Here is a 21621-nt window from a genome sequence, read left to right as displayed (position 1 = left end):
ACAGCTTATTAAAAACAGACAATCGATGCTCCAGGTCCGATCAGGCCCGGTTCAGTGGTTCCACCAACATGTCTGATGGTTCTGTCTGGTTTAAATTCTGATTCCTGAAACATTTGATCTTTGCACGTCGAGGCCGAGCCAATCAGCAGGAACGGGACGTTTACTCGACCAGAACATCCTGACTGGGTCTAGGGTCTGGGTTCTGGACCCAGCAGTCTAGGACAGCAGAGCAAAAATACGAACACAAACTTTTACAATAAAACTTTTAGTTTTTAATAAAAACGACATTTAAAATGTACAAATGATGAATTCTAAAATCACCAAAATTTACAGGAAATCAGAGCAAAAACAAACATCAGCAGGAACTTCTGTAGAACCCAGCTCCTACAGAACTGGACCAGAACATGAACCAGATCAGAACCACCAAGTGAGTCAAGATCTGGAGTTCTGATTCCAAACATTTCAGCTTCTGAATGTTGAAACTTTGAGTTGGAAAGTTTTTCCCTCCCGGTTTAAGAGTTTTACTGGATCAATGGACCGGACCAATTAAAGTTCTGGTCCAGATTCTCCCTCAAGAACTTCTCTGATGACGCTGTTACCATGGAAACAACGGGAGGAGAGGCTTTGACTGGTCCGGCAGAAACAGGAAGTTTAATTATTAATGATTAATGTTTTCATAGACTGGAGTGGACCACCGGTTACCAGTTACTGGTACCCTGATGGGAGTTCTGTTTACTTTAACTGACTCTTTGTTTTCTAATCATGTTTTAATATTTAAACTGGGTTTTTTTTAATCTGTGGATTTTTTTACTTTTTTTTAAACAGTTTATTAATTATTTTCAGGACGTCTGATGTCATAATATTTATGCAGATTGCATCAACTTTCCTTCAGACGTTTTATTAAGGATTAAATAAATATTCAAGTTATTGTTATGTTTCCAATCTTTTCTAAATAAACATAAAATTTGTTTCTAGTTCTTTCTTTGTCTCTAAATTCTGAAAATAAAATCGATTGAAGAAGAAAAACCATAAATAAACATTTGACTTTAATCTGGACGCGTTTAATAAAAGTTTAGACCTTTTATGATGTTTTCAGACAAAATGACGATCAAATTGATCATATTGATCACATTGATCAAATTGATCTGGTCAGGAAATTAACCTCAGAATTAAAACTTTAAAATAAAAATATTCTCCTCAAACCTCAGAAACACGTCCAGCTGCTCCCAGATTGATCGAGTTATTATTGATATTATTATTGATATTTAGTATTTCTGAGACGACTGACTGGTAAACATGCTGATAAATAAATCTGACAAATTCTTTATACAAATGTATAAAATTCAAAATGTTTTGGTTCTGATGATCACATGAGTCCAAATGATTAACTGTTATACAATAACATTATAAAATAAAACAACCTTTAAAAGCAATTATTTCTGTTTTAGTAAAATGTCCAATAAAAAGTTTTTCATTTTAATACAGTTTTAAATTATTTCTTGTTGAGTTTTAAATCCAAAAAAAAAAAAAATGAGAAAATGGTTCTGATTGAAGTTTCCAAAACCACCAGAACCAATCAGAACCGATCAGAACCATCAGAAACATCTGGTTCTGACCATTAGTTTTACCATCAGCTGTTGAACCGTCCGAGGGTAAAAAAACGTAACGATGAGTCAGCAGGTCCAGATGAAGGTCAGAGGTCAGAGGTGACAGCAATCTCTGCTGTTGGCTGAAGGTCTCAGGTTCTGTACAGAGCGGGTCGGGTCCAGCAGCTCTACCAGAACCCAGGAGGAGCTCAGGGTTCACCTGACCTCCTGTCAGCCAATCAGAAACCAGAGCAGTTATTCCTGAAGCTCCGTGACATTTGAACCCCGAGTCTGGAGCTGATTGGTCCAACCACCAGAGGAGCCGAGTTCTGGACCAATCAGAGTTCTTCCAGCCGTTCTGGATCAAACAGCCAGAGAAAGTTTGGTGGAAGGACGACTTCTTCTGCGGTTTTACCCCTCAGTACTCCTCCTTGATGTTCAGAGTCAGAGAAGACGGAGACACCAGCCCATTGCTGCCGCTGCTGCTGGTAACCATGGCGACACTGCTGCTGCTGCTGAGCGCACCCCCTCCAGTGCTGCAGGTGGGTGGGGTGGGCGTGGTGGTGGAGGAGGCCGGCTGCTGCAGCTTCTTCTTGTTGATCTTCCTCTCCTTCGCTCGGCGGTTCTGGAACCAGATCTTCACCTGGAAACGGATCAGAAAGTTGGTTCTGCAGAACGCGGCCGGTCGGTTTGAGTTTCAAAGATGATTTACTCAAAGATGCACGACAAACAAACATGGTGACAAACAAAATGAACTTTTTCGTCACCATGTGCCAGTGAACATTTCTCCATTATGGAGAAAAGGAAGAACACAGCCAACAACTTCGTGGTGCAGATAACACGATGCAGATTTGCAAGCTCTGTATGAACCATACTTCAAATCGTTTAAAAACAGAGAAATCTACCACAGAGCCTCAACCAGGAAACTGTGGAAGTTCTTCCTGATGATCAGATTGGAGCAGATCAAATAGGATCGGAGCGGAGCATACCTGTCTCTCTGATAGGCTGAGCGCTGTGGCCAGCTCCGCCTTCCTCCGGATGGTGATGTACTTGCTGTAGTGGAATTCCTTCTCCAGCTCCAGCCGCTGGTGGTCGGTGTACACCACCCGGTATTTATCCTTGGTCCGAGTTTTCCCGTCTGGAACACAAAGAGAAGAGAGGCTGAGGGTCCAGAGGAGGAGACCCTGACAGGTCACATGACCGACCATCATCCATCCATCCATCCATCCATCCATCCATCCATCCATCCATCCATCCATCCATCCATCCATCCATCCATCCATCCATCCATCCATCCATCCATCCATCCATCCATCCATTCCTTGTGAATATCAGATGCTTCACAGTGCTTATAATCATAACAGTTTTTAATGACATCACTTTCTGTTGGATTGATATGTAAATAATCAGTTGGTCGTACAGCAATCATTTTGACCAGCAGTGACCTGGTTCTGACCAACAGTGACCCAGTTCTGCTGCAGGATTTCTTCCTCTCAGCTGCAGCTGTTAATCACGCCGGCTGTCAGTATGTAAAGATGTGAGTTTTTGCAGGATGCCTGAGGCAGAGCGGTTCTCACTGCTGCAGTCAGACGCCTTCATCCACTCAGTTTATCACTCGTTTATGGCCTCAGAGTTCACATGGCTGCTGCCTACATCACCCACAATGCACCTGGAGCCGAAGCTGGAGGTCAGAGTTACTGTCAGGGAGTCACCAGCTGACTACCAGCTGCACCACTGTAGATATCCCAGATGCGGCCATTTTAGATGATTAGTCAACGATTAGTCAATCACTAAATTAGTTGGTGATTATTTCAATCATCAATTAATTCAATTAATTAATTGTTCAATTAATTAACTGTTTAGATCAAAGAAAAGAAGCGGCTGGGGGCGGGGCTTATGGGACCTGCAGCCAATCAGCAAATTGGAAACTGATCGTCTTGTCTCATAACTTCACCGGACCGAACCAACAAACCGGGTTGGACCGTCAAACCGGACCAAATCGGTCCATAAAACACAACCAGGTACCGCTGGTGTTCTCTAGCTGGTTCTGATCCAGTTGGTTCTGTTCACAGATCTTCTGGTCCAGATGGTGGAGCGTCCATCAGGACCGGTTCTAACCCAATGAGCCTGGAACAGGAAGTCCTTCTGACCACACAGAGAGTAGGATCAGAACCAGAGTCCAGACAGAACCTTTGCAGTAAGTCACAAGTGGCTCAGCAGGGTTTAACGGACCGGTTTGGATCCAGGAGACAGAACCAGTCTGAGGAAACAGGAGGGAGCAGCTGGCGCAGACCCGACCTGGTCTGGTTCTGTCTGTCAGAGCCTGATAACCGGACCTGTTATCAACAACATCAACCAGAACCCAGACCAATGGTCTGGTCCGGTTCGTTAGAGGTCCAGCATTTCAGAACCAAAGGAACATCTGTCAGAACCGACACCGGCCCCATCCGATCAGAATCGACCCGATCAAACATGGGCCACAGAAACCAAGCAGAGCTTTGACCTGGAGATCAGAACCGACACCAGCCCGATCCGATCAGAACCGATCTGATCAGAACCGACCCGGTCATTTCCAGAACTGGATGTTCTTCAGACCCGTTTGAAGGTCCAATGCAGATTCTAACAGTTCTGGTGCTTTGACCTTTGACCTCTCAAGTCACTGTCTCTCCTGACCAACGGCCCACAGCAGCACACTGCCTCCACCGTACTGGAGCTGAGCCTGGTTCTGACTCAGTACAGGTACAGAACCGCGGGGTGGTTCTGTTCATCTCAGCCAATCAGAACGAAGCAAAGAAACATGAAAAAGAAAAAGTAATAATTTAAATAAATAAATAAATAAATAAATAAATAAATAAATAAATAAATAAATAAATAAATAAATAAATAAATAAAGTGACCTTATTTTATTTATTTAAATCAACAGAAAAAGAATCTGAAGTTAAAAGGTTCTGGATTGTTCTGAAAGGTCCAGACGTTCTGGTTCTACTGGGTTCTACTGCCAGGAAAGGATCGGGTTTTAATGGTCCAGTAGAGAGGAGGTGGTTCCGGGTTTTGGCTACTGTAACCATGGCAACAGCCCAGTTCCTCAGTATTATTCTGTCGATCAAATCAGGTTTTTATGAGTTTTGAGCCACATTTCCGGAATATTAAATATTTCTGATGGAGAATCGATTTCCGTCAACCCGACGGAACCCGGGACTGATCCGGATCAGAACCGGCTGAAGGTTTTCCCTCCAAACTCAGAACCAGATTTGGGTTTCTATTTGGGTCAGAACAGGAGCAGTAACTTCTGTTCGGTTCTGTTCCAAGTACAGAATCGCAGGTCGAGGTATTAAACAGGACGGTGAGACGGTTCTGATGGTTCGGTTTTCTCATTTTAGTTCCAGAATTGAAGAAACAGGCACCTAACTGGTTCTGGTTCTGGTTCTGGTCCACTTCCAACTCTGACTGAGACCCGCCTTCATCATCTCCTCATCAACAGTCTCAGGTGTGTCGGCCCGAACCGTAACATTTCAATTCATGAAGCGGTTTCATGACAGCTCCGAACCGAATCGGACGGACCGCGGCCCGAACCCGCGGCTCCACCCCCTCCCGCCGAACTCACACCGATAGATAGTTAAGATTTATTCTGGATTAATCGGAGTGAAATGTTTCGGTTCCTAGAGAAAGGCTTTTATTATTATTATTATTATTATTATTATTATTATTATTATTATTATTATTATTATTATTATTATTATTATTATTATTCAATTAAAATCTGACGTAAAAAAATTAGAATTAAAATTTTTTGAAAATCCGAACATCTGATTAAAACCAAATGATAAATAATATAAATATTTAATGACAGTGTAGTGACAAGGCCACGTTCTAATAATAATAATAATACTAATAATATTAATAATAATAATAATAATAATAATAATAATAATAATAATAATAATAATAATAATAATAATAATAATAGTAATAGTAATAATAATAATTGTTAGTTAGTTAGTTAGTTAGTTATTATATTTCCTGCCAGAGTTATGCAGCTGTTGAAGCTGACTCGTATCGTCTCTGTTTTCATATCAGCCTCATATTAAAATGTCCAACAGTTCTCTGCTGGGAGCGGCGGGACTCCCGGTCCAAACTGCGCCGAATCGAACCACCAAGAACGTAACATTTTCCACGTTTAACTAAGAATAAACCGATGAACTTAAAGTTTTATAATGTTTAATTGTCTGCAGCATCGGTACCGTCTCCCGGCCCAGTTGCTAATTTTGGTTCCGGTTCTTACTTGGGTTGCTGGGCGGCGCGGAGGTTCGGATCCAGTCGTACGGGTTCCTCCTTCTGGGGGACCCGGGGGACAGCTGCCCTGCGGACGGGTTGAGTGCGGCGGGCAGCAGCGCGGCCGGCTGACCGGGGAACTCCTGGAAACTCAGCGCGGGCCCGGCGCCCGCAGTTGGAGCGCCCACGGCGGCGGCGTACTGGTGCGCGGTCCAGTCCTCCCGGGCCGGCGGCGGCGGGTAAGCCGGGCTCCATCCTCCGGCGCCCGGCCCGGCCTGCTGCGGCTCGGCGCTCAGGCCGTGGTGGTGGTGGTGGTGGTACCCGGGGAAGTCCGGGTACTGCGGCGGGCCTGGTACCGGGAAGTTCTGGGGGCTGAGGCTGAGCCCCGGGTGGCGGCTCACCGGGTTCTGGTGTGGGTACATGGTGGGCTCCTTGTCCAGCTGCAGGTAACTGACGTACATCTTCCCAGGTGAGGGCTCTCCCTCAGCATACTGCGGCTCCAGCCTGCCTGCTGCCGCTCACCTGTCTGCAGGTGAGCTCTGTGTCCGCGTGTTCGTGGCCTGCGCGCGCCTCCACCTGCTGCCTGCCGGCCGCCCTGCGAGTCTGCGCGCGCTGCGGCTGCGCCAGGTATAAACGGTCGCGGTCACATGGTCCGTTTATGGCCCGATATCCTCCTCTTCCTCATCTAGCCTTCACCAGGAGCCCGACATCATCCTCATCATCATCATCCTCAGGGGGGCATTTACATTTCAAAGGCCCTCGCTCCATTTCTCTATAAAGAACCAAAAATAAACTGAACTAAAAATATCTGATCATTTATGACAGTTTAGTTAAATTCATTTTCATTTCAACTAAACTAAAATCTAAAACATAAGAAAATCACATTATGTACTTTTTTTAAAATTAGACTTATTCAAACGCTCAAAGTATGTGCTTGAATTTAATATTACAGTAATGTTTTAATTTCTCTTAATTATTGGCTTGTATTTAAAATAAGTTTACATGAGTTTCTCCTTCATTTGATTATTACTAGTTAACGAATTTAATTACGAAATACGCCTTCAGCATAATAATAATATTAATAATAATACTACTTCTAATAATACTACTTCTAATAATAATAATAATAATAATAATAATAATAATAATAATAATAATAATAATAATAATGTTTTTTATCGATCTAAGCTGTTTTAATTTATTTAGTTGAGTTTAAATTCAGCATTTATACATAATTTAATCGGATTTAAAATAATCTCTGAGTTGCTTTGAATTCATCAGGATTATTAAGATTATATTTAATAAATTGAAACATTCATTCATGTTTATTTTTTGTGGTTCTGATTCTGATGAAACCGACAGCGGTTCGATTCGCGGATCCAAATGTTCCGCAGGTTTATTTTTCATATAAATAATCATAAAGATGTTCAAAGAGTAAAACAGACTTTTAGCTAGATTTCATTTTAATATAAATAAATATGAACATATTTTACAGATTGAGGAGGCAGAGAGAATAAAAACGTTTACTGTAATTCAATATTCTGAACCGGTTCGGTTTTATCCTCTATGAAATGAACATCAATGCTGGACCAGCGCAGCGCGCTAACAAGCAAAGAGCCACGCACACCTGCTAACCTAGACACGCAGGAATGTTCGCAGATGTGTGTGTGTGTGTCTGTGTGTGTGTGTGTCTCATTACAGTAAAAAGACCTTTAAGCAGATACCTAACTCTAATTATTTCCATGTTTCTACATTAATATGTTTTTATTGTTCTGATTTAATATTACAATTTTATTATTATTTTTTAAATTCATAATTAACATTAATAAAGACTTAAAACATGAATTTCTGTCCTGTTTTTCTGCAGTGGACAGATGATTTCATTTCCCATATTTCATGTCTCTAACTCTTCCTGTTTGTCGGGAGTATTTCTCACATGTTCTCTCATGAATCCTCTCCGTGTTTTCATTTTTTTTCTCTCTGAGGGACCCGAACCGACAACCCTGAAGAAGCCTCCGCGGCCTCCTGTGGAGGAATTATCTGCGTCTTTATGGATTTATGGGAGATTTATTGTTTTACGCTGATGAGTATTTAGTTTAGTGTGGCGCTGTAAAGCCGCGTAAAGCTTCACTTTTCATCTTTTCAAGTGTTTGATTGGAGCTTTAATGATGTTTAAACTTCTGCCTCAGATCATCGCTGCGCCTCCGCGCGCTACTCCTCCGCGTTCATTTATTGTTTATTTACAAACATTTACGCTTTATTTATCAACAAAACTGATTTCAGAAATATTGTAGTTTTTAATTGGTTCCATTTTAAAGGTCCAAATAAATGATTTGATTTTTGGTGGGTTTTTTTTGTCTATTTATTTTATTTATGTAGGCAATTATTGATGACTTAGACATTATTATTATTATTATTATTATTATTATTATTATTATTATTATTATTATTATTATTATTGTTGTTGTTGTTGTTGTTATTAATGATAAACGAGTCAGTTCAGCTAGAATATTAATGAGTGTGATATTATTGAAATTAACAAAATCATTTCTAATGTATTCATAAATAAATAAATAAATAAATAAATAAATGTATTTAGTTGTCAATATATGAGCCAGAATACGAATCAGTGATAAATGATGTGATCGATAGACCAAAACAGATCGATGCTTCTTCTGTTTTCAGAAAAAAAAAAAATCAGAATTTAAAAAAAAGATCCGCATTCAGAATCGGGACAATGGATCCATTCATTCTTTCTGTCTGAACTGTTGAACAGAAATCAGATTTGTATTTCATTTTGCTTCATATGAACTTTGAACGTTTTCTGGAATCCAATAGAGAAACCAGAGAAGTTCTGGAGCGTTCCTCAAGTTCCGGTTCCGGTTCTGTTGACTGAGCAATGGACCGGTCCAATTAATCCAGCCTTCAGTTAAACGTCGAGGAGCTCAAAGTTCGGTAGAAGAAGCTAGAACGTAGCTCCAGATCCAACCGGGAAAAGGTTCTGACTGAACCGAGCATGCAGAACCAGGACCGGAACCAGAACCGGGAGACGGTGGTGACCTGAGAGAGGTTCTGTTTTCTTTCACCTGTCTGCAGGTGAATCATTAAACCCCGAGGCTCATAAAACTTCACTTTATGGAGAATGATGATGATGGTGGGCCATAAATGATGAAGAATGGGGTCAGAACCGACACAAGACCTTCAAAATAAAAGTCTGTTTCTGAAAATAAAATCAAAAACAACTATAATAATAATAATAATAATAATAATAATAATAATAATAATAATAATAATAATAATAATAATAATAATAATAATAATAATAATTTTCCACTGATGCTAAAAATGTAGAAATATATTCTGGGAACCTCTAAAGCGGACCGACCGAACTGGACCGGCACACTCAGCAGCCATGTTGGCTTCCAGATGGTTTCTATTGTAGCCGTGATATAAACATATTTTATTATAATAATTAGGAATAACATTTTCTGATGAGGGGATTTAGTGTCTTCCTATGTCCGGTTTATCCGCTGTTCTCTGCTGCCCCCTGCTGGTGCCGTCAGCCTCTGCATCATTTAAACGGAGCTGACTGGTTCCCAGTTTCTCACGGGTTTCTGTCTGCTATGATGAACCATCAAGAGCAGTGAATGAAACTGCGTTAATCGAGGCCCAGAGGCCGTCAGCCTTTAGATGTGTCTAAAACTTTATGAAAAGATAATTTAGACTTTATTGTACGGCACAATAAAGAAAATAATTAACTTTTTCTTTTAAATAACTGAACAACAGGAAGTGATGCTTTTCTGTCTAATGTTCCTCACATGACTTGGATCCAACAGAACCAGAACCAGAGGCTGCTTAGAACCACTTTAAAATCGGTTCAGCCTAGCTCCGGGGTTGTACAATGACACTAGCTTCCTGAACAGCAGGGGGCAGCAGAGAGAGGATGGCTCTAAACAAACATGACTTTATTTATGATTTACTTACTTATTTTTTGCATTTTAATCTAGTTTTCAACATTTTAAATTTAATCAGAGATCAATGTGCTGGACGTTCGCCCAACCGGTCTACATGTCTTTTGTGGACTTGGAGAAGGCATTCGAGCATGTCCCTCGGGGAGCCCTCCCGGAGAACCAGGATACCAGAGCCTTTGATACAGGCTGCCAGTAGTAAGTCGGGCTCATTTCTGGTCAGAGTGGGACTCCGCCAAGGCTGCCCTTTGTCACCGATTCTGATCATTACTTTCATGGACAGAATTTCCAGACCAGCCAAGGTGTGGAGGAGATCCGCTTTGGTGGCCTTAGGATCCCATCTCTGCTTTTTGCAGATGATGTGGTCCTATTGGCTTCATCAGGTCATGATCTACAGCTTTCATTGGAGCGGTTCGAGCCGAGTGTGGGATTAGGATCAGTGCCTCCAGAACTGAGGGTTTTCAGCCGGAAAAGGTTAGAGTGCCTTCTCCAGGTCGGTGGGGGTCCTGCCCCAAGTGGAGGAGTTTAAGTATCTCTGGGTTCATGAATGAGGGAAAAATGGAGCAGGAGATCAACAGACAGATTGACGAAGCGTCTGCAGTGAAGCAGGCGTTGTATCAGTCTGTTCTGGTGAAGAGAGATCTGAGCCAAAAAGTGAAGTCTTCAATTTACCGGTCAATCTAAGTTCTTACCCTCATCTATGGTCATGAACAAAAGGACAAGGTCATGGATACAAGCAGCTGAAATGAGTTTTCTTTGCAGGGTGTCTGGACTCTCTCTTAGAGAGAGAAGCCCAGTCATCCAGGAGGGACACAGAGTAGAGCCACTGCTCCTTCACACTGAGAGGAGCCAGTTGAGATGGATCAGCATCTGACTAGGATGGAGACTCACTGGTGAGGAGTTCAGGTCCTACTGGGAGGAGACCCAGAGGAAGACCAGGACACACTGGATGGACGATGTTACTCTGCTAGGAACGGCTGGGGAGAGGGAAGTCTGGGTCTCTTTACTGAGGCTGCTGACTCTGGACAAGCGGAAGATGGATGGTTCAGATATTAAGTATAACTTTAATTTTTTTTTTAGCTTTTTTGTTTGTTAGTTGTTTCTTATTTCTATATAATCAATAATAACAGGCAGACTGTTAGTTCATTTCACTTTAATAAAAAGAAAACTAAATAAAAATCTCAAAATAAAAAATACATGGCAAACAGACTCTGAACTGATTATGAGGATAATCATGGTCGCTGATGATACAGTAGCAGTAATAAGTCACCATAATAATAATAATAATCAGAAGCATAATAATAATAATAATAATAATAATAATAATAATAGAAGAAGAACTCTATGTTTCCAGATCACTTCTCTGTTGTATAGACATAAGCATGGCGGCAGCCCAGAGGGCAGCATCGGCCCAGAGGGCGGCGTTGGCAGCCTAGGGCGTGGCGGCGGCCCAGGGCATTGCGGCGGCCAGGGGGTGGCACTGTTTACACGTAGAGCGAAGGAACCCCACAGAGCACGACGAAACCAGGACAGAATCACAGCTCCAACGATTCACAGCACGGCGTGGGAACAAAAAAAAACCTTCTTCTTCTTCTTGGTGAACGAGGCCGGACGGGCGGCTCGGAGGACCGGCTGAGAGGGGCTCGGTTCTGAACAGGTTGGTGTGGCAGGGCGACAGGAGAACTGACTGATGGAGGCTCAGGTCTAGCTGGAGGAACCCAATCAGATCAGAACCGGTTCTGTCTATAAACAACTCAACTACCCTGATTCAGCTGCAGAACAAACGTCTAGGTTCTGACAGAACCTCATCTCCAACCCGAAAACCCAAAACATTTGGTGCTGAAAAGGGGACAATATTCTAAAGGACCAGAACTCTTCAGGTTCCAAACTCGTTTAAGTTGAACATCTGAACCTTTTAGATTCTCCTCCAAAAACAGGAACAAGTGAAGTTAGTTCTGGTTCTGATCGGCACCATCAGGAAGAACCTCCACTTCCTTCAATAAGCCACCACCAGGAGCTGTACCAGACCGGACAGGACCGGACCGGTTCAGCCAGTTCATGTGGAGTGGAATAGGACTGGGAACGCTGGTGTTGATCATGGGACTGGGAGGAACCGGATTCTGACTCCTGAACTTGAGACACCAACAGAACATCAGTGATTCGGATTAGCCACCAGGTGGCAGCAGATCTCTACTCAACTACAGGCTGACCATTGGCTCCTGCTGCCTGAGTGACTGGTTGTACTGGTTCCCAGTATGAAGCTGAACTGGAGCAGCACAGAGGACAGGGGGACGCTGGTTTGAGACAAAACCAATCCACGTTCAGGGAGACCTAACAGGAAGTAGTCACCTCTAAGCCCCGCCCACTGAAGAAAAGGAGGAGGGCTTACGGGGGTTAAGGAGTTGAAACAGGAGAAGAACCACTGAGCCTCAATGCAGTCCAGCTCTCACCCGCCCCCTGCTGGGGAATGTAAGGTGATGAAGCGTGTCAGTGTGCATCAGTGTGTGTGTGTGTGTGTGGATCAGAGTGTGTGTGTGTATCAGTGTGTGTTGAAGCAAGCGTGAGGCATCCTCCTAGCAGTCCTCATCTTTGTCATCCACGACGCCTTTGAGGCGCAGGCGGGCAAAGTCCTCGAAGACGAAGTCGTCGTCCTGGGAGACGCTGCTGAGAGGACGAGATGGACAGACAGTCAGAACCAGAACCAGAGCCAGCAGCTGATCAGACCCGTCGGTGACTCACTTGGTGTCAAACTCGATGAGGTTGGTGTCGATAGGCGGGTCCGAATCCGGCACGGCTGCAACCAGAGACAGGGTGAGTGGTGGAGGTTGCCATGGAAATGGGTTGAGGGCAAGTGCCGGCATGTCTCACCTGACTGTGGGCGGGACGCAGGCGGCTCCACTGGTTTGGGATGCATCAGGATGAAGGGCAGCTCCACCGACACGTCCCTGCAGGACAGACAGGAAGCTGCTGGAACCGAGTGGAACCAGAACAGTAGCCACTAACTGGGATCACTGCTCAGTCAACTGGCTGCAGGCTTTTATTGTGACGGGTCCAGTCTGTTACTGAAGCTAATAAATTGAATAGTGCATCCAATAGCAGCCCTGAAACTGACCCGCAGAGCTCTGATTGGCCATAAGGGGCTTGTTGCCATGGGAACTGACTGTGGTTTTTCTTTCCAATGTGACAAATAAGAAAACAGGAAGTGGAGCAGGAAGTGTCTTACCCTCCACGTGACACCACCAGCTTGACCTTGACCCTGTAGGACACCAGGATGCCCAGAACTTCCTTGTTGGTCACGTCCTTCACTCTGAAGAAGAGGAGGAAGAGGAGTTTATATGACCATAGCAGAGAGCAAGTATGTATGTGCGTGTGTATGTGCGCGTGTGTGTGTGTGTGAGAGAGAGAGAATCAGGTTTTTGTGTCCCTGTGGGGACCTCTGCTCCTTGGTCCCCATGAGGGGAAACGCTGTTTTTGGGTCAGAGGTTAGGGTTTAGGGCTAAGGTGTGAAATGACTTTTGCTTAGGGTCAGGCTGAAGAAATGAATGAAAGTCAATGATGGAGTGTGTGTGTGTGTGTGTGTTACATGGTGGAGGAGGCCAGGTTGGTGTCTTCGTGCTTCAGCTTCCCGTCCAGAGCCAGGCCTCTCTTCTCCCGGTTCTTGTCCAGCGTTGGAGTCAGAGTGTACACCTTACAGAAGGTGGAGCTGGACGATACCTGGTCGCTATGGAAACCACAGGCTGGCGTTAGTCTCAGAGTTCCTGTTCAAACCAGTTTCTATTCTGGCGTAAAGCTAAAACACCATGTGAACAGACGTGAACCGGTTTAAGTGATTCAACTACCTTAAACCAGTTCAAAACAACTGTAACTGGTTCACCCAGCTTATACCAGTTCAGACTGGTTTACACCAACTAAAACTGGTCCAAACTAGCTTAACCTATCTCAAACTAGTTTAGACCAGTTTCTAGCTGGTATGTGAACCAGTTGATCTTCAAACAGGTTTATGGCAGAAAGCCTGAAGTCATTATTATCATCATCATCGTCATCATTACGTGTTAGCTGTGGTTGAACTGAGACTCACTCTGCCTCCAGCTGGGCCACTGGGCATTTATACTGGGCAGTGCTGAACAGGCAGATGTCGGCGTATTGGCGCACTGCGGAGAGAGAGAGAGTGTGACATCAATGGGTTCTTTAGAACTTTCTGGTCCCACTGAGCACAAATGAAGAAGAGGAGGATAAAAGAGGAGGAGAAGGAAGACCTGAGATCTTGACTCTCTTCACCGTCTTGGTGGAGTTGTTGGTGACGTGAACGTTCACGCTGATGGGCTCTCCATGGTAGTACAGCTGCATGATGGGAAACAGAGTCCTGGTTGAGGACAGCGGTGAGGTGAGCGACGAAGAGGAGGATGACAAAGCAGCAGCAGTACCTCCTTATCCAGCGACGCCTCCAGGTGCAGGGAGCGGTCCGACATCAGGAAGCTGCGGGTCGTCTCCACCATGGGCTGAGGGCCCGGCTTCTCCGGGGCATACTGGACCTTCCTGATCACCAGGCGCACCGAGTTCCTGAGACACACAGCACAATGGGAGCACTGGGCACACTGGAAGCGATGGGAACTCTGGTGGGATGGAAGTGCACCACCTGGTGGTGTCAGGGTGGAACTGCTGCTCTGAACTCACCTCTTGTGGATCTTCTCCTCTATGGACTTGGCACAGAACGCTCTGATCTCAAAGTCCACACCGCAAGCCTACAAGGAGGACAGACCGGGTTCACTTCAGAACCAGCAGAACCAGGATGGACTAATGCTGACTGACTGGCTTACTTGCCAGACCAGTCCAGTGGAACCGGGCCAGTCCAGCTGATTTATCTGATGATCTGCTTCCTCTACTACAGCTAGGCTCAGAATAATTCATACCCCTGAAGTCGTCTTTTAACCTGATCAACATTAAGGTTCTGGAGTGGTCCAGTTAGAGTCCAGGTGCTGGTTCCCTCAGACATGAGCCAGACACTCAGCTCTACTGTTGATCAATGATGAATATTGGTGATTATTGGTGAGCTGTTACCTTCCCAGTGTCCTCTGGTCCGGGCTGCAGGGTGACCGAACATGGCAGGTTCTGAGGAATCTGGAATACAGTAAGCATCATAGTTTAAACCATCATCATCATCATCAATGTTAAGCGCTATATAGACTGCTGGTTATTATGGGATGCATTCACTCATCTCTCATTTAAACCCTGGGTCAGAGGTCATGGCTCACTGTCTGCAGTGAGATTAACACTTTAATCTCTATAAATTATAAACTAGAGACCCAGATCTGATGAATATCAGTGCTGCTTTGCAGACCGGAGCTCTGGAGACTCTTCTGTTCTGAAAAGACCAGGAGGCCCTCTAGGGCCCCGGGTGTCCCTCCTGGACCCTGATCTGGGAGCAGCAGAATCAGAAAGCAGCTTTCACCGTTTCCTCCAAGGTCAAAGGTAATTTCTAGAAGTTTTCCACAGTTGTAGGTCTTAGTGTGGCCAGAGGGTCACCTGGAGTACAACAATGCCGCGCTGCAGAGGAAACTGGTTGCAGAGGCGCGAAGCAGGAAGCGAGTGAATCACTGAGTCACTTCCTTTAGATAAGAACCTGCACCCGGTTCTGTTCAGGCCTCCGTGATGCTGAGCAGAACCAAGGCTCTGCTATCATCTAGTTCAGCAGATAAACAGACACAGCTGGATGGAGGAACCAAAGGACCAGAACCTTAGCTCCACTGAAACCCATCAGCTTCAGCAGATTCTAACAACCATTCTAGAGTTAGGTAGAGCTGTAGTGGTAGAAAGGACTCACTGTGAAGTAGAAAGGATGGGCATGCTGGCCCAGCTTCTTCAGCAGGCGCTCCTGCAGCCGGCTGTTGGCTTTCTTCTCCTCAGGAACAGGAGGGAACGCCTGAAGAACACGACATGAGAAAGCTTGTCATTGATCAGCATTTAGCTGCAGGTGGATGGTTCTACAGGGCTCTACTGGGTTCTATGGGGCTGCACTAATTTGCAGGGGCCTCAACAGGACTCTACAGAGACTCTATGGGTCTCTACCAGGATCTAAGGGGTCTAATCAGGGCTCTACAGTTATAGTTGCACTTTTGAAAGTATGTGCTGTGCATGTACAGGCCAAGCAAGAATTATGCCGTTTATAGCAGACAGAGGTGTATTCTCCTGAAATGGTTCCTCATAGATGACTGAGGAACCATTTCTCAGTCAGAACTCTAAAAGCTGGGTTGTAGTCACACTGTTGGAAGTTTGTGTTGAGCGCTGGGGAATCAGGTGTTGAGGCGTTTCAAGGATTCCCCCAGTGTATTATAAGCCTGGCGGGCCACCAGGCTTTCCTTTTGCCCCCACCAGGATAGGCATAGCTTGTTTATTTATTTCAGGATTTTTTTTTAATGTTTGGCTTTTTAAATATTTTATAGTCGATGTTTAGGTATTATTAATGTTTTCCAATAACACATAATTACCTTGTGATATTTTGTCATTTTCTGTCAACTTCAAAAGTTTTTCAACTCAAAAACAGCAGGCTGCTGGATGACTGCCCTAGCGCCCTCCCACCGGGCTCAGCAGGGTGTCAGGGGGAACCCGGCGTTTATAGCTGACGGATTCGTGGGTTCTGTATCCTCCTAAAAGAGCCGTGGTTCTGGTGTCGGTCTGAGCCGGCGGTTCCTCGTGGCGGAGCGTCTCACCTGGAAGGTAGAGATGTACAGGTCCTTCCGGAAGGACAGGCCCAGGACGTCCAGGTCCTCCCGGCCGTACCGGAAGGCGCAGGTCAGCGTGACGAAGACTGTAGAAAGAAGAGGAGGAGTACAGGTCAACAGGGTCAACGGGACCCACCAGATCCAGGTTCCGGAGTCAGGGTTCAGACCCAGAGCTTCTGACTGGACCTTCATTCTGGGTTCTGCTGGGTCTGACACACTGTAGAACCGACCCGTCTGGCTGAAGGACAAAAACTCTCCAGCTTCAGGAGTGGTTCCAACAGAACCCAATGACGGTTCTGAGGTCCGGCTCACCTTTCCTGTCCTTCAGGTACTCCGGGTCCACCAGGATCACTCCATCTGGGAGGAAAACACCCATCAGTTGGTGTCCAGAACCGAGTTCTGGTCAAACATCTGAGGGTTCTGGAGGTCGGGACTCACCTACTGGGTCCACGTGGTCCAGGTGGTCCACAAAGTCCCGCTTCCCCAGGTAGACTGTGAGCTGCGGGTCAGAACCAGGAGGTCCAGTTAAAAGCAGAACCAGAAACTGGACCAGGTTCTCATTGGTTCTGTCAGTGACATTGAGATCAGCTCTCTAAACTGTTCATTAGGTTCTGGAGGTTCTGTTGTGTCTGTGTTCAGAACCCGGGTTCCTCCAGGAACAGAACCTCCTCCTACAGCCTGCCACGGTTTTGTCCTGATTCAGTCTGAACCGGACCTGGCTCTACTGTCTGACTGGGTTATTGTTTTGTACTGACCCATGAAGGTTCTGATGGACCGGTCTCCATCAGAATCTGTAAGGTCCATGTTAACCACATGGAGGCGCTGTTCCCCCTCTGTCAGGCTTTATAGCTCACTTCCTGTTTCTGATCCAGTTTTAGTTCATCAGCATCCCTGAGTGGATCCTGAACCACTGAACAGAACCCGAGTCCGGCCACCAGAGACCGGACTCAGCAGAACTCACCTTGCAGTTCGGACTGGACTTCTTGAAGACTCTGAGGAGGAAGAGGAAAAGAAGAAGAAAGTTAGTCTGGGTCCGAGACAAGCTGCTGGTTCTGAAAGGTGTTTGAAAGGGCCAGTGGTTCTGCACGGGACCACTGGTCCAGAATGGGGTTCTAAGTGGTTCTGACAGGTTGCAGGTGGGTTGCGACAGCAGCCACAGGAAGTATGTGTGTGTGTGAACTTCCTGTTGGTGTGCAGTCAGCAGGAAGTGGTTGATGACAGCAGCAGCTTCTCTAAACAACTGCCTCTGGAAGAGTCAGAGGCCTAGTCAAAGTCCAGAGCCTAATGGGACCCTATGGGATGTGAGCAGAACCAGAACAGCCTGTGTACTGTTCTGGATGTCCGGGTCCAGGCCCGTCACAACTTCAGGAAGTTGTCATTTATACTCTGATCGGGTCCAACGCTCACTTCCTGCCACCATCAGAACCACAACCACCAAACAGGAAGTAGCAGGTTGCTCTACCTCTGACACAATAACAAGCTGCTGGACCTCTAGAACCGTCTGGACCTCCAGAACCATCAGAATCAGTGACGTGTTTGGAGCAGCTCCACAGTGGTGTGATCAACAGGTTCTGATTCTAGGAGAATTCCGGTCCAACGGTTCAGCCGACCCACCATCTCAGGTTCTGTTAATCTGGTTGACTTTTTTTACCTTTATCTCCTGTTTATTATTCAGTATTAATGAATCAGACCCAGACTGGACCGAGTTCTTGTTCTGGCTCAGCTGCTGATGTCGCTGTGTTTACAGACTGAAGCTCCTCCTGGGAATCACTTCCACCTGCTGCAGCATGGCCTGCTGGGAAAACGCCAGCTGGCAGGAGGAAGACGACGAGGAGGAGAAGTTGATTCTGGTTCTATCTGAAGGAACCTGAAGAAAGGCTCCTGGTTCAGCAGGGTCAGCTTGGGGTCAAAGGACAGAGCAGGAAGCTCAGAGAAACAAGCTCCATATCAGCCTCTACAGGTAGGACAAAGGTCAGAGGTCACAATCCTGAAAGCCTCTTCTCTCTAGAAATCAAATGAACAGACGGGAAGACGGCGGTGAAAGGATGGTGCTGTGGGCTGGTTCTGATGATGTGACCCAGAACCAGCCAGGTTCTACAGAATCAGAGGCTCCTCTGGCCTAGTCTGCACCTCTAGTTTTGGTCCAAACTGGGTTCTGTTTGATCACCAGAACCAGAACCACCAAGACCCACCCAGCCTTTGGCTTCAGCACAGAGTGTCACCAGAACCGGCAACAAAACCCTGACTCCAGTCTCAGTATTCTGAATGTTCTGGGTTTCTCTGTGTGAACTGGAACCAGCTGGACTGAAGCAGGAAACACTAAATCAGAATCAAAACCAGAACTTGCAGCAGAACCAGAACCAGCCTGCTCCCCCTGGTGAGTCTTTGTGGACTCGGCTGCAGCAGAACCAGAACTCTCCCCCTGCAGCAGGCGGCCATGTTGGCTCCTCACTTCCTGCCCTGCCAGCCGCTTCCTGACAGGAAGTGGCTGAACAGCGATTCAGGAAGTTGAAACGTTTCCAAAATGGAAAACTGAAGATTTCCTAAACAAACTATCTGGGCCGGACTGCTGCCCGACCCATATCGGTTCTGGAATCAGCAGAACAGGACTGCTATCATGGAAACCAGAGTGAACGAACACAGAACCAGCTGGTGGATCCTTAAAGCAGCAAACAGAACATCAGAACCCGATAGGTTCCTGACTGGTTCTGATGGGATCAACTGGATCATGATGGGACCTGTTCTGGGAGACTTTGAGTTCACGTGGTCACTAAGCAACGACTTCCCAACCAAATGTCATCCTGGACAGGTTATTGAGGAGCATCAGCTGTTAGCACGAGGCAACTGTATGCAGTCAGAGGCCTCAAAGAGTCACTGTAACACCAACTGCTACTGGGGCCTGGTCTACCCCACAGCAACACCTGACCTGAATCCTGGGTCTCCATGGAAGGTGACCCGGAAACTCCTAAAACCAGGATGTGAAACTGGGACTCAGAGTTCTCGGTTCGACTGGATCCACATGCAACAGGTTCTGCAGCAGGTTAGTGGGCTCCACCGGCCTGATTCTGGTTCTGATGAAAACACACAACAAACTACAGCCTTTCAGGTGTCTGCAGGAACCAGAAGGCCGTCAGGCTGGCTTCCTGTTTACTGGCTTCAGGCCAGTGACTGAACCCGGGCCGACCCGCTCCTCCAGCTGGGTCGGAACCAGCAGGTGGACCCAGAACCAGGCTGATATTTAACCGGAGTAGCTCGGTGTGTTCCCTGGACGGAAATCTCCGTGAAACTCCAGGATTTCCAGGGTCCGTTCCGCCCACCTGTCTTCATGCTGGAGTCGTGTTTTTCACCCACGACCCTAACCTGTTCCAGTCCCAGAGCAGTGGCTCTGGTCAGACCGGTTCTGGAGCCTGGGCTGCCCCGATAACCCCACCCTGCTGCGGGGCTAACTTCGCCCGCAGCCTTGGTGTCCTCAGGGGGAACAGATCCGAACCGAGCCCCGAGGGTTCTGTTCGCCCTGGTTGGGGTACCCCCTTTCAATAAAGCAGTTAAACCCGCCGGTCCCGCCTGGCCCAGCTCCCCAGTCCAGAACCAGCAGAGCGGCTGCTAACGCTAGCTCAGCCCGTCAGAACCGCAGCTAACAGCGGCTAACAGCCCTACCTGGTGCCCGCCTTGTCCCCCATCTCCTCGGCAGGCGGACGGCAGCAGAATCCCGACAAAATGAGGCCTGAGCCGGCGGAGTGTTGTTGGTTGTCAGGCGGTGTCGGTTCGGTCCGGGAGGTTCCGTTCAGCCGTCCATCCACCCAGAACTGGTTAGTATGCTAATAGGTTTTAGCGCCGCCTCGGCTGCTCCGAGCTTCCGCAACGGCTGCGTGTGTGAGAGCGGGCTTGCTGTGTCTGTGAGGACCAAGCGCGCCGTTAACCCGCACTACCGAGGACCAACGTACTTTCACCGCAACTGCGAAGGTTACAACTCGGATTTAAGGTTCGTGAAGGACTCGGTCCAGATGAGGAGAAGGAGGAGGAGGACGGGGGATGCGGGAACACAAACCTGCGTCTGCGTGCGTGTGTGTGCGCGCGCAGACTGCAGATTGCGCAACGCGGAGTCCTCCAACATGTCAACACGATGCGTGAAACGTTCAACAGATCAGGATTCATCCGAGAGGAACCGGGCCGGGAGCAGAACCAGAACCGGTTCAGAACCAGAAGATCAAAACCGGTTCAGAACCAGAACCGATTCAGGATCGTGATCTGAACCTGGACCTGTTCAGGGCTCTAACTTTATGTAAATAAAGATAACAAATATTGATAATATTTTGATAAATATGCATGCATAATTTCTCCCTCACTCACCTGTTTTAGTTTTTACATGATCAGTCTGAAGCTGCCTGACAAGTTTCTGAAGAACTGTTAAAAATAAAAATGAAAATAAACTAATAGTTGAAAATAAAATAATTTCAATGAGTCAGAAGCATAAAAGCTCATTTATTAAAGAGGAAATATCCACAAGCTGGGACCGGTTCAGAACCGGGACCGGTGAGTCCAGCTGAACTCTGCGCTGGCCATGTTCTTCTGACCCAGGACCGGTTCAGTCCAGCCAGTTGTTGATTCCCCAGAACAGCTGAGGCAGCAGGTCTGTGGTGCTGACCCGCTTCCTTCTGCTTATCTGAGGTCAGAACCAGCAGAACTGGGCCGATCCCGGTTAGCTGGTTCCCAGATCAAAACCAAAACTCCATGATTTATTGATGAACATTAATTATCATGAAAGTCCGAAGTTCATCTGGCTGTGAAACTTTTCTACAGCAGTAGAAGAGAGGATGACTCAGCAGGAAGGTGTTTTGTTTTTAGTTTATGCTAATATTTAATAAGAAGCCATAGAAACTGAAACTAAAATTCTTAACATGAAAACAAAACTGAAAACTTCCTGGTTCTGGGTCAGAACTGATTCAAGCTCATCCAGAACCTCGATCCTTGTCGAGATTCTGGTTCTGAGTCCTGACCAGAATCTCAGTCTGGGTCCAGATCCTGGCTACTCTTGGTGCTGACGTGTTCCAGCCGGTCCCAGTAGAACCCGGCTCC

General features: G+C 46.3%; 2 protein-coding genes across 3 annotated transcripts; both read right to left on the bottom strand.

Annotated features, from left to right (window-relative positions):
• Positions 1 to 249: 249 nt before the first annotated feature.
• cdx1b (caudal type homeobox 1 b) lies at positions 250 to 6588 on the bottom strand. The gene is made up of 3 exons (XM_014988434.2): positions 5869 to 6588; positions 2576 to 2724; positions 250 to 2229 (listed from the first exon to the last, which is right to left on the bottom strand). The coding sequence occupies exons 1-3, from the start codon at positions 6317 to 6319 to the stop codon at positions 2005 to 2007; spliced, it is 825 nt and encodes a 274-aa protein (XP_014843920.1). The 5' UTR covers positions 6320 to 6588; the 3' UTR covers positions 250 to 2004.
• A 4374-nt stretch (positions 6589 to 10962) lies between these two features.
• Positions 10963 to 20884, bottom strand: LOC106918570 (arrestin red cell). Of its 2 annotated transcripts, none has more exons than XM_014988433.2 (16): positions 20203 to 20884; positions 17507 to 17537; positions 16984 to 17044; positions 16858 to 16902; positions 16534 to 16631; positions 15648 to 15746; positions 14885 to 14944; positions 14501 to 14568; positions 14251 to 14386; positions 14083 to 14167; positions 13905 to 13977; positions 13410 to 13547; positions 13050 to 13133; positions 12695 to 12771; positions 12566 to 12620; positions 10963 to 12487 (listed from the first exon to the last, which is right to left on the bottom strand). In XM_014988433.2, the coding sequence occupies exons 1-16, from the start codon at positions 20223 to 20225 to the stop codon at positions 12400 to 12402; spliced, it is 1221 nt and encodes a 406-aa protein (XP_014843919.1). In that variant the 5' UTR covers positions 20226 to 20884; the 3' UTR covers positions 10963 to 12399. The 2 variants fall into 2 exon arrangements, with proteins under 2 accessions (XP_014843919.1, XP_014843918.1); XM_014988432.2 differs by having other exon boundaries at positions 10963 to 12490; positions 20203 to 20880.
• Positions 20885 to 21621: the final 737 nt, after the last annotated feature.

Source organism: Poecilia mexicana, unplaced genomic scaffold (assembly GCF_051168715.1).
Source record: "Poecilia mexicana isolate PSO_F unplaced genomic scaffold, ASM5116871v1 scaffold_14, whole genome shotgun sequence".
Classification (NCBI taxonomy): Eukaryota; Metazoa; Chordata; class Actinopteri; order Cyprinodontiformes; family Poeciliidae; genus Poecilia; species Poecilia mexicana.
The sequence above is the reverse complement of the archived record's forward strand: the minus strand, read 5'-3'. Positions and strand labels throughout refer to the sequence as shown.

Coding starts and splice junctions, on each gene's coding strand:
- cdx1b (XM_014988434.2), bottom strand. CDS start 6,319: ATGTACGTCAGTTACCTGCAGCTGGACAAGGAGCCCACCATGTACCCA. Junction 2,725..5,868: donor CGCGCCGCCCAGCAACCCAA/GTAAGAACCGGA, acceptor TTTGTGTTCCAG/ACGGGAAAACTCGGACCAAG. Junction 2,230..2,575: donor TCAGCCTATCAGAGAGACAG/GTATGCTCCGCT, acceptor ATCCGTTTCCAG/GTGAAGATCTGGTTCCAGAA.
- LOC106918570 (XM_014988432.2), bottom strand. CDS start 20,225: ATGGGGGACAAGGCGGGCACCAG. Junction 16,632..16,857: donor GTACCTGAAGGACAGGAAAG/GTGAGCCGGACC, acceptor TTCTTTCTACAG/TCTTCGTCACGCTGACCTGC. Junction 12,621..12,694: donor TGCGTCCCGCCCACAGTCAG/GTGAGACATGCC, acceptor CTCTGGTTGCAG/CCGTGCCGGATTCGGACCCG.